Source organism: Lissotriton helveticus, chromosome 2_1, assembly GCF_964261635.1.
Source record: "Lissotriton helveticus chromosome 2_1, aLisHel1.1, whole genome shotgun sequence".
In the NCBI taxonomy this organism is placed as follows: Eukaryota; Metazoa; Chordata; class Amphibia; order Caudata; family Salamandridae; genus Lissotriton; species Lissotriton helveticus.
The window spans coordinates 250574137-250586534 of record NC_136059.1 but is presented as its reverse complement, the minus strand read 5'-3'; the positions used below and the strand labels follow the sequence as shown (position 1 = coordinate 250586534).

Sequence of the window (12398 nt, the reverse complement as noted above, 5' to 3'; positions counted from 1 at the left end):
CTGCTACTTCTCCCCTTAACATTAAAAGGGCTCATAGACTGGGTCCCAAGATTTCTAAAAAAAATGAAGTGGAGTCATCATGTTTTTCTTGCAATATACAGACCTTCTACAAGTCCTGTCTGCTGTTAAGTCCCAAAAGCAAATTTTTGGGGAAGGTCAACGTCTATTTTTCTCTCAGGATGTGGCTAAAGTTACAGCTGATCGTTGGAAAAAATGTCTTGATCTTCATCCTAAATTGCGTTCTATATATGCCAGATTTGGACTAATCCATCCCTGCCTCTTCAAGGTCACCTATAAGGAAAAGACTACCATATTCGATGAGCCAGCCGCATTGCAGGAATTCCTTCGTCAACATGGAGACTTTGCTATGGATACCTCAAAATCTACTTGATTTGTTATTTTGCTTTGCCATGTCTGACTGACTGTTTCTTGTCTTTGTAATTCCTTGATTGTTTTCGCTTGTATTCCTGTATTGTTCAATGTATTAAATTGTTTTACATATTCTCTATCTTTTCCCTTTCTTTGATTGTATCTTCTCATTTATAATGTTTCTTCCCTTCTTATACAGGTGTAGTTCTTCCCATCATTTGCTTCCCTTTTGGTCTTCCCCTGTATGTTGACGTCTTATCCATGGTTCCTCTGGGGTTCAGTGGAGTTCCAGTGCTGTCTTCATCATCTTCGGGTGTGGCTATCCCTCATCTCGTCTTGTGTTTGTAGGTATGTTTTTCAGTCATCATGTGTATGATCTGTACTGTCTTTTTGTTCTCTATCTTATCTCTCTTTCAATGGTATTCTCTTTTATGGTTTCTTATTTTCACTTTCTATTGTATTTTATCTACTTTAATCCTTTCTCTCTTATGTCTTCTTTACTAAAACAAATACTATATTTCTTCTACTTTTCTTCCTCATATTTATCATATTCTTACTTTGGTCTTGCTCTTGTAAGCATATTGCTTGTTCATGCTGTTCTCATTGTTACATTTCGCGTTACTACCTGGAACATTCAAGGTTTAAGTAACCCCATCAAAAGGCAACAGGTGCTATCTCATCTAGCGAAATTAAAAACTGACATTGCTTTACTTCAAGAATCCCATATTTCTGAAGATGAAGCTTCCAAGCTTAAAAGATGTTGGGTGGGTCATGTGTTTAATTCTCCAGCTTTGGGTACGAAAAATGGGGTTGTGATCTTATGTCATAAAAAATTACATGTTTCTCTTGTTTAACAGGAATCTGATAATGAAGGTCATTGGGTTATTGTTAAGCTCGTCATAGATAAGATCCCTTTGTTATTTTTAATGTATATGGCCCTACTTCGGTCAATAAGGTTTTCTGGACTAATGTATCTGACAAATTGTTTCTGTTTGATGATGACTATATTATATTTGGTGGTGATTTTAACCACATTCATGTTCCCATATTAGATAGACATTCTAGAGTTAAGTTTGTTCCCTCTAAAATGCACTCACAATTTACATCCACAATATGTTGCAAATCGTTGGTTGATATTTGGCGACTTTGTCACCCTTACCTTCGAGAATATAGTTTTTATTCAGCCTCACATCACGCACAGTCCCTTATTGATTACCTTTTCCTAAGTACGTCTCTGGCCCAACATGCCATGCAATCTGAAATTGGTTCCATGTTAATCTCAGATCACGCTCCTGTACGTGTAGGTCTTATCCCTTTTTCTCCCCTCCAAGGAAGATGGCGCTTTAATAATTCCCTACTTCTATCCTAATGTTTGTCAACAATTTAATTCCTTTGCCTCAGAATTCTTCACTATTAACACAACCCCGGAATCTCCCTTTGTTATGATATGGGATTCCTTTAAAGCTCCCACAGGGGTTTTATTATAAATTTTGTATCACAAAAGAAAAAATCCCTAGAAGCCCAACCACTCAATTGCTTAATAAAATGAAACAGTAAGAATATACTTATTATCAATCCAATAATGAGTCTTCTTTGAAAAATCTTATTGACGCCCAACTTACTTTTAATAGATTATCTACAGATCCTGCCTCCAATTACTTATTGAAAAGTAATTCTCGCTACTATGGGGGTCAAAACAAAATGGGGAAATTACTAGCTAACTACTTACAAATTAGAAAGGAAAGAATGAGAATAGAATCTTTACAGGGTCCTACCGGTACTCCTATTTTTAAAGATAATTATATTTTAAATGAATTTGTTACTTTTTATAAGAACTTTTATACACCTGAATCCCTACCAGAACAGTATGATCTTTCTTCCTATTTTCAATCCATTCCTTCTCCTCCATCTAACCACATTGACTTTGATTCCCTGGGAATTGATATTTCTTTAGCGGTTCTCCCATGCTGTTTCAGTTTTACGTCTTGGGAAAGCGCCTGGACCAGATGGTTTTACCATTGAGTTTTTTTTATCATTTTGCAAAGATTCTTTTGCCTAATCTTTTACTTTTGTTTACATTTTTCTCAAATAATGGTTCATCTCAAGGAACATTTCAGGATGCCTTGATCTGTTTGATCCCTAATGGAAGATAAAGATCACTCCCTTTGTAAGAATTATAGGCCTATTTCTCTAGGTAATACAGACTATAAGATCTTCGCACAGATTTCGGCTCTTTGTATCGATCATGTCCTACCTGATTTGATTAGCTCTGAACAATCCAGTTTTATTAAGGGAAGACTAGCCGCTGACAACTCTCGAGTCTTCTTTAATATCCTAAGTAAGGCCTCATCCTTAGATCACCCTATTGCTGCTATTGCTTTTGATGCAGAAAAGGCCTTTGATAGGATTGGATGGGATTTTATGTTTCATGCATTTAAATGGGCCGGTTTTCCTCCTAAATTGATTGCTTTAATTTCTTTGTTATACTCAGGCTCCAAAGCTTTAATATTTGTCAACAGTAAAGTCTCAGATTACTTCCCATTGCGTAGAGGGGTGCGACAGGGATGCCCCTTGTCACCATTCTTATTTGTCATAGCATTAGAAACCTTTTCAACTAAGATTAGGCGGGATGAACATATTGGATTTCAATTTGGTCTACATCTGGTTAAAATGTCAGTTTACGCCAACAACATTCTTTTATACTGTTGTAATACTGAAACTTCTCTTCCCCCTTTGTCTTCAACAGGTAACCTCTTTTTCTCAGCTCTCAGGCTACCGTCTTAACACCGACAAATGTGAAGTATTACCTTTAAATGTTTTATGTCAAAAACATCTCTTTGACCATTCCGGTTTTTCATGGCAACCATCTAAAATAAAATATTTAGGCTTGTGGTTCGCCCCTTTAATTCCGGATACAATAAAGTTAAACTTTGATTATATCACCAAAAAACTAATGACGCTATTAGACGTTGGCACCCCCTTTTTCTATCTTGGTTGGGTTGTTTAGGCTGAAGTTAAATGATGCTTTCTCCTCTTATTTTATATACTATCTCCATGATCCCTATACACATTCCTGGATACAACTTTAAAAAAATAAAATCTACTTTGACAAAATTTCTATGGAAAGGTAAACCCCCTCGTATAGCTCTGTCTTCTTTATAAAAGATAGACCTAGCAGAGGTCTTAGGTTTCCTGATTTTAAAGCTTATCATTCTGCTTTTTTCCTCAAACAAACTTATCGTTGGATCTCTATGGAGCTTCCTGTATATCCTCATTATGGATAAAAATAGAGAAATTTCTTATTGCCCCTTTCGATTTTCGAGAGGTCCTCGCTTTTAGCACCAATATTACATCTTTACGTTCCCCTGTCATTTCCCACTCCCGTAAACTCTTGGTTCCCCTTTTAGCCTCATCATATCCCTCAACTAGCTCTTGTCATCAACAACCCATTTGGCATAATAAATAAAACTTGGCATTCTAAAGGTTTATGTTGGATATCTCAGCTTATACTAAATGATCAACCCCTCTCTTTTTCTGATCTCCAAACTAAATGCTCTCTACCAACGACCTTTAGATCCTTTAGATCGCAATATAATCGTTTATGTCCTTCCCTCAATCAATATCTCCTACATTTACCAAGAACTACTAGCTTTCCAGTAAATGACAAAAACATATTTTCAATACTTGACGCTCCCCCCCAACTTGCTTACAATATATACAAATTGTTACAATTTACCCCGGACAGACACAAATCTAAAATTTAATTGGCTTAGGAAAAACATTTATCACAAGATTGGCCAATCAGTTTATGGGACAAATTATGGTCTAAGCTTCACAAAACTTCTCGTGCTGCAAATACCACGCAAACCCTTTATTTCATTTATCAACGAGTACTATTTTCTGCATCAACCCTAGTATCGTTTTCATCAGATATGTCCTCTACTTGTTGGTCCTGCCCTTGTCCTTCCGCTGATTTAAAACACATGTTGTTTGAACGTCCCCCTATCAAGCAATTTGGCAGTAGGTTTGGTCCCAAAATAAGCTAATTTTCAAAGTTCGGACACCTTTTTCAATTACAAATATATTCCTAGGCACATCATCACCCCAATGGCCCCAATCATCACTGAGCTTTAAACTCTTAGATTTATTGCTAGCCATTGCCTTTCATTTAATAATCTCAAACTGGAAACAGGCAGATAAAGTCACTTTCAGATCCTGGTGGAACGCTGTTTGCTTCCATCACCAACTAGACACTAATTATGTCTCCCCTATATCTCTAGCAATTAAAAGAGATATTTTATGGCTTCCATTACCAACATATTTATCTCTGTCTGCCTCTTCTAATGTTAAAACTACCAATGTTGCAGATGATGTGCAGAAACACGCAAACACGTGAAATGGAGCGGCTGCTTTGAAGTCGCTCCGTGTTTTCACAGTGCAGGCGGCAATCCGCTTGCACTTTTAAAGGGGATTAGAGATCCCCATACAGGCGGGTGCAGTCAGTGACTGCAAGGGGATGTCTGAGGGGTCCATGGGAACCCCTTAGTCCCTGCAGAGGGCTGCACTCAGTGCCTGTCAGTTCGCCTCTGAGAGCTTCTTTGCCTCTGCGCCCGCCTCTGTAATACAGTGCAGGCGCAGAGGCAAAGGGTTTCCCTCATTTTCATGGGGCATGCCCCCATACAAATGAGGGAATGTCCACTGAAGATAGCGCTGGCGCTTTATGCGCACCAGCGCTTTCGGTATAATAGAAGGGGCCGCAGCAGCATCTGCAGCCCCTTCTGTAATATCAAAGTGCCCCCGGGGCGCACAAAGCAGGCGCAAACACCCTTTGCGCACCCGGGGCACTTTGTGTAATACAGCCCCAGGTGGGTAAGTGGACTTTCAAGTGGGCCCAGCAGCAAGAGGCTGTGGTTTGTGGGGCATCTGTTTATGGGCGGCACCCACAGAGCAAGAATCGGGACAATATGTTAAAAAAAAACATTGTTATGCCAGACATACCCCCTGTATGAGTGGGAGGGGGGGATTATATATGATGGTTGCGTGGCTGTAACATCAGGTTTGCTTGGAGACTCATTCAAGTAGCAGGACACACACACACACACACACACAGCTCCTCTAGCCTAGTCATAGTTCTAGATAATGCTGCATTGCAGACCCTGTGTACACACTGATAGTGTGATTGACAGCACAGGGCTTGTTATACAGATGGGTGCTAAATTGTGACTGTATTACAAGCCTTCACTGTCAATCAAGTGCAATGTGGGCTCCACCATTTGTCACAGAGTGTAGATGTACAGTGCTTTGTTAGAGAGAGGAGTTTAGTGATTGAATGCTGTGGTTCTCTAACAGATCACGAATGCACTGGTGTGATGACAAACTGTGTATGCGAAATGGACTGGGCATCAACTACCAACAAATCACACCTACACCCAGTTGGATTTCTTTCCTTCTGTCATTCCACAGTTTTGGAGCTGTGGAGGTTTTGAGTTAATGCAACAAGTCGGAATGATGGGGTAAATTCATGATGAACCAGCACCTTAAAGCAAGCAAGGGATCCCCTGCACAAACTGAGAAAACAGTGCTAAGACCAAATTCATCACAGAGTTAAGTAATATGGATCATGTTAATATGGCTAAAAAGACGATGGTAATGTCATTCAGGCAGTAGTTAGCCCAAGAGGTTGTTTCAGATAAATGCAAGAAAATTATAATATATTTTAACTGATGCTGTTATAACTTTCTCCTATAGTATCAGAAAAAAAGAAGAAAAACACTAAACAAATTTCAAAATGACCATATAATGACCACAATAAGAAAAGAAAATCATGATTCTCTAGAAATTTACCACTGTCAACCTTGGGCAACTTTTAAATGTTTACTTTATTGCTTCATTTACAGACTTTATTTGATATAAGCATCTCTAGAGTTACTACTTGCAAAACTATAATAGAATGAAAAGTAATTTGAGAAATGTGGCAAGGTCTACCTACCGCCATCCAACACCTTTTTGGTAACTTTGGGGTATTTCTGGAACTTTATATAATAGTAACTTTCATACTCCATTAAAATAGTCTCAAGATCAATATTGTCACAAACTTCAAAGCGTCTTAAACCCATTTTGGTCTCTTGTTCCAGAGCTTGCGCAGTATTGGAATATCTGAAAATTGACATAAGCAAGCAAACAATTAGAAGAAAGTGGATGAAAAAATGAAAAGGAGCCACACTATATACAGCATCTTTGCAATGTGATGTAATTAGAAAGTTCATATTAGCAGCTATTATCATAACCAAACAGTAATGACACTGTGTAACAAAAGAAGCAATAAATGTAATCTGTTTTGTTGCTCTAGTTGGGTCCCTTCATTCCTTCTTCTTCCTGTAGCCACGTCACTTGCGGCTAAATCAAACATTACTAGAGTTAATTTTGTGGCAGCCTCCCTTTTCACCCTAGGAAGATTATATAGGCATATACCAGGCCCCTTTCCATACAATACTGCAGTTTCCTTCAATCACAATCTGTGGGTGGGTGGGTGGGTGGGCAACAGCATCTACAGCCACATTCGCTGCAAAGTATCAGCATGCTACAGCAGGGATATCCACAAAAAACGAGTGGAACAGAGCGCAGAAAGGCACAACAAACGAGTGGAACAGAGGGCAGAAGGGCACCAAAACGAGTGGAACTGAGGGCAGTAGGGCATAAAAAACGAGGAGAAAACAAAGTGGAACAGAGGGCAGAAAGTCACAAAAAACAAGTGGAACTGAGGGCAGAAGGGCATAAAAAACGAGGAGAAAACGAAGTGGAACAGAGAGAAGAAAGGCACAAAAAACGAGCGGAAAAACGAGTGGCACAGAGGGCAGAAAGGCATAAAAAACGAGTGGAACAAAGGGCAGAAAGGCACAAAAAAACTAGTGGAACAGAGGGCAGAAGGGCACAAAAAAAGAGGGGAAAACAAAGTGGAACAGAGGGCAGAAAGGCACAAAAAACGAGTGGAACAGAGGGCAGAAGGGCACAAAAAAAAGAGGGGAAAACAAAGTGGAACAGAGGGCAGAAAGGCACAAAAAACGAGGGGAAAAACAAGTGGCACAGAGGGCAGAAAGGCACAAAAAACGAGTGGAACAGTGGGCAGAAAGGCACAAAAAAACGGTGGAACAGAGGGCAGAAGGGCACAAAAAACGAGGGAAAAACGAGTGGAACACAGGACAGAAAGGCACAAAAAACGAAAGGCACAAAAAACGAGTGGAACAGAGGGCAGAAAGGCACAAAAAATGAGTGGAACAGAGGGCAGGAGGGCACAAAAACGAGGGGAAAACGAGTGAAACAGAGAGCAAAAAGGCACAATCGAGTGGAACAGAGGAACAGAGGACAGAAGGGCACAAAAAACGAGGGAAAAAGAAGTGGAACAGAGGGCAGAAAGGCACAAAAAACAAGTGGAACTGAGGGCAGAAGGGCATAAAAAACGAGGAGAAAACGAAGTGAAACAGAGGGCAGAAAGGCACAAAAAACGAGAGGAACAGAGGGCAGAAGGGCACAAAAAAACGAGGGGAAAACAAAGTGGAACAGAGGGCAGAAAGGCACAAAAAATGAGTGGAACAGAGGGCATAAGGGCACAAAAAAACAAGGTGAAAACAAAGTGGAACAGAGGGCAGAAAGGCACAAAAAACGAGTGGCACAGAGGGCAGAAAGGCACAAAAAACGAATGGAACAGAGGGCAGAAATGCACAAAAAACAAGTGGAACAGAGAGCAGAAAGGCACAAAAAACGAGGGGAATACAAGTGGAACAGAAGGCAAAAGGGGCACAAAAACGAGTGGCACAGAGGGCAGACGGGCACAAAAAACTAATGGCACAGAGGCAAAATACAGAATACAGAAATATAGGGGCAACTAAGAACAGAAGGCAGAACGGGCAGAGAGGCACGGGCAGAGAGGGGTACAGAAGGAAAGACCGGGCAGAGAGAGCACGGGGACAGCGAGCGTAACAGAGGGAAGAAAAAGGGGCACGGACCACATACAGGCAGCGGGAAAGATAGACAACAGCAGTCAGACACAACAATGAAAATACAGGCAATACAATAAATTTGCAAACTGCCCTTAAGACCCTTATTGTGGCTCTGTATGTGTGAAAATGCACCATCTTTCACTTTTTAAAGTAAACGTTTTGAGTGCCATTTGGCGCCGCAGAGACGCATGGTTTGGTTCCTAGCGCACATTGCCATGGTTGCAGCGCACAGAGACCCTCCACTGCGGCACACAGAGGAAAGAAATTAGAGGGAACATTGGTTCTTGGATGAGTGGATTTTAGGGGTCTGAGGTGTTGTTAGGGTTCAGGAATGTGTAGAGTGTAGGGGTGTTGAAGGGTTTTAGGGTTCATGGCTGGGCAGAGTTTAGGGCTGGTAAGGGTTTTTAAGGTTCAAGGATGGGTAGTAGTTAGGCGTGGTAAAGAGTTTTTCATCTTCAAAGATTAGGTGAACCTTAGAGTGGTGAGGGATTTTAAGGATTCTGGGATAGGTAGAGCTTAGATGCAGAAAGGGTTTTTGGGTTAAGGTATGGGTACAGGTTAGGGTTGGTGAAAGGTTTTTAGAGGGTCTTGGATGGGTGGAGTTAAAGTGTGGTCATAAGGGGTCAGGGCTGGGTATGGTTTAAGCGTACAAAGGGTTTTTTGGCATACAGGAATGGGTAAAGTTTAGGGGTAGTGAGGGGTTTTAGGATTCAGAGATAGTTGAAGTGTAGGGATAGCACCAATACCAACAATACTACAACTACTTGTGCTTGTTCTTCCACTAATAGCACTATTTCTTATACCATTGCTTGCTGTAGTACTAGAATATGCAGTACCATTAACAGTAGTGTCAACAGTAGCACAAGTGGTAGTGTTAGCAGTACATGTATTAATAATTCTAGTATGAAAAATAGTACCTCAACCAGTAGCAGCACAAACAGTAGTAGCCCTTACACTAGTGGTAGTAATAGTAATTGTATAAAACTAAGTACCAGCAATAAGGAGCACTAGTGGGATATGTTCGTCGTAGCACAACTAGAGAAGTACCAATTAGTACTGGTACCAGTGACTTTAATAGAAGCAATCAAGGACAGCACTTGTGTTCGGGGTACTTCTACTAACAGCAGTGACAGCACTAGCAGAACTGGCAGACTGGTAAAAAAGAAAAACAGCAGAACTGGCAGACTGGTAAAAAAGAAAAACAGCTAGTGGTACCAGTAGCTGTCGTAATAATAAACGTAGCACTGGGGCTAGTAGAACTTGTATCAGTCGTGGCAGGAGCAGCAGCAATTCCATCAGTAGCTCTTATAGTAAAATGATATCAAGAATAGGAGGAGAGCATTATTTGTACCATTCATAGCAGCAGTAGTCATGCATGGTTAATAGAACTATAATCATCCTAGTAACAATGACAGCAAAGAGGGGACGTTGGGAAGGATTTCACAGTGTTTGTTTATGGGTAAGAGGGTGTATACATCTTTAGAGGAGAGAGGGGTGGATTGCCACCAATTGGGATGAGCAGCAGGATACACAGCGTGAATGTGTTTGTAAAACCAAAAGATAACATAACATTGTTTATCACCCCCTTGCTTCCGATATACTTCCTGTTCTACCCTGATGTCAACTCCGGTAGCAGGAGATCAATAAAGGTCTCACAATCTGATGCTTACCAAAATATTAAAAATAAGATGGATGGAAAGACATCTTGAAAAATCATTCTAGCAGATGTAAAACATTCATAGTAAAGAACAATATATTTACTCTAAAAAAATAATAATTTAGGCTGCCAAGAGTATGGATGGATTTGGAAAAGTAATGTAACAGCAGCTTTTTAAAAGACTAAAGGTCCCACCAGCAGACATACACGTCAGAATGTCACTTACCCTTCTTGCATCAAATAATGTACTATGAGGATGAGGAGATTCTTGCGGCGCGCTTCCGTGCGCATTTCTTCCTGTAAAACAACATTTTATTTTGTTTAGTTTCACTGTTTACTGGGATAGAGTGTAGATGAAGATCAATGGGGGACCCTGTAAATACTACTGAGACAGCAGCTGAGACAGTTTCACTCACACAGCATCTCTTCCAAGACATCTGAAATACACCTAAAAGGATCTCATTTATAATTCAGTGGATATAAAAAACAAAACATTTACCAATTACAGGTCAATGCCCGCAGGAGCAGAAAATAACGATTGTTAATGACCCTTTTCTGTAATTATGGACCCTAGCCGCTTAAGACAGCCCATAGAGGTGGAGTGGTAATTTACCCCCTTATTGGCTCTAGCTCAAGGCAACAAGTCTATTACCACCAATAGCATCCCACCACATAACAGGGAAAGGCTCGAAATCAGCAGCAAGAGTGATGTGTTACTCAAGCTACATTGTGTGCTGGTTCCCCTCTTGCTTCGCTTAGGAAAGCACCTTGTCCTTGACCAACCACAGTGAAGTGGAGAAAAGCAGAGAAACAGCTGTATTTGTTTAGTTCCGTATCCTGCTTTGCAGCGTTCAGCTAAGGTGGTAGGGAAGAGATGGCATTTTATTATGTGAAATGCACACCTGTGACCATAATGTTAATAGGTGCACTGTCACTGTCCCCATTTAAACAGGGGTACAGGCTTCATACAAAATTTACTTTCCACAGTATTTCTTGTAATTTTCTTGAGAATAGAAAGAAGAATGAACTTTTGCATCGAAAGCTTGACTTTCAGGAAGGAATTCTGGAATCCAAGGAGCAAATGGTTCAGTGAATGAAGTACTTGCTATAGATATTTGGTTTGGTCTCCAGATCACTGTTTGCATCTCAGGAAGATCAATTTGACGTTGCTTCATTCAGGAAGTGATCAATTGAGTAAGTACCAATAACACGGGCAACTGACACTTATGTTATTTACAGTGCTTAGAAATCTTAAATCTGCAGTATGAAGCACCTTACATAAATGAGAAGTAAATACGGGACCTATTCACAAAGGTGAATTTGCTAGTGAGTAAATCTACACATGTAACTTACCTATTACATTTTTGTGGTAAATTTTGTACTTTTGGATATTCATTATTTTTACTGTCAATTTACTACAAAGAGTAGCCATGTAAGTCTACTCTTTGTAGTAATTTTACACTGAAAGTAATGAATTTCCAAAAGTACAAAAACAGGGTGTGAAGCCAAATAAATTACTACAGTCAAAAAGGACCCTAAACAGTAGTAGCTCAGACCTGGTGCAGGTCCAGCACCACACATTGCCAACCATGGGTAATGTGACTCCCTGTCCTCAAAAATAATGGAGGTAGGCACTTAAAATAGAACCCTGTAACAAATAATGTTAAAAATTATTTTATTGTGAGATATATGTGTGATATATAAATATATATATATATATATATATATATATATATATATATTCATTTACACACATACACACACACACAAAATATACATATATACACGTATATTTCCACAAAAAAAAAACAACAGTTACAGGAACGTTATAGTTAGAAAATAGAATTAAAGAACCTTAGACATTCACTGCAAAAACCAATGGTTACAGGGGGCGTTATAGTTATGCTCCGATTTCACTACTACAAAATTGATGTAATCTGAGATGTCATGAGTGATGTCACTCACCATGTCATGAGTGATGTATTATGTGAGGGTATAAGCAGTGATTTGCGGGGGTATACGTCTTAGTTAGCTCAGGTACCTATGGCTGCTGAATTTCTATGGTTTTGTACGAGTGAAATTGGACCCTAACCATAATGTCCCTGTAACCTTTGTTTTTTGCAGTGAATTTCTAAGGTTTTTAAATTCTATTTCCTAACTATAATGTCCCTTTAATTTAAATTTTTGCTAGTAAATTTCCAGGTTTTTTAAATTGTTGTATTTTTTAATTTTTTTCCTAACTAACCTTTGAGAGTGGGTGTGAGTGGCTGTATAGGTCGATAAGTGGGTATGTGAGTGGCTGTATTGGCCAATGAGTAGTTGTTAGTGGCTGTATGGGTCTGTGAGTGGGTGTGTGAGTAGCTGTATGGGTCTGT

General features: G+C 39.8%; 1 protein-coding gene across 1 annotated transcript in view; it reads right to left on the bottom strand.

Annotated features, from left to right (window-relative positions):
- Positions 1-12398, bottom strand: part of KATNAL2 (katanin catalytic subunit A1 like 2) — a 291910-nt gene that overhangs the window by 237131 nt on the left and 42381 nt on the right. The window contains exons 2-3 of the mRNA XM_078677255.1: positions 10250-10320; positions 6359-6525 (exon numbers count right to left, since the gene is read on the bottom strand). Coding sequence (XP_078533381.1) covers positions 6359-6525; positions 10250-10320 — 238 coding nt within the window. The remainder of the gene's footprint in view (positions 1-6358; positions 6526-10249; positions 10321-12398) is intronic.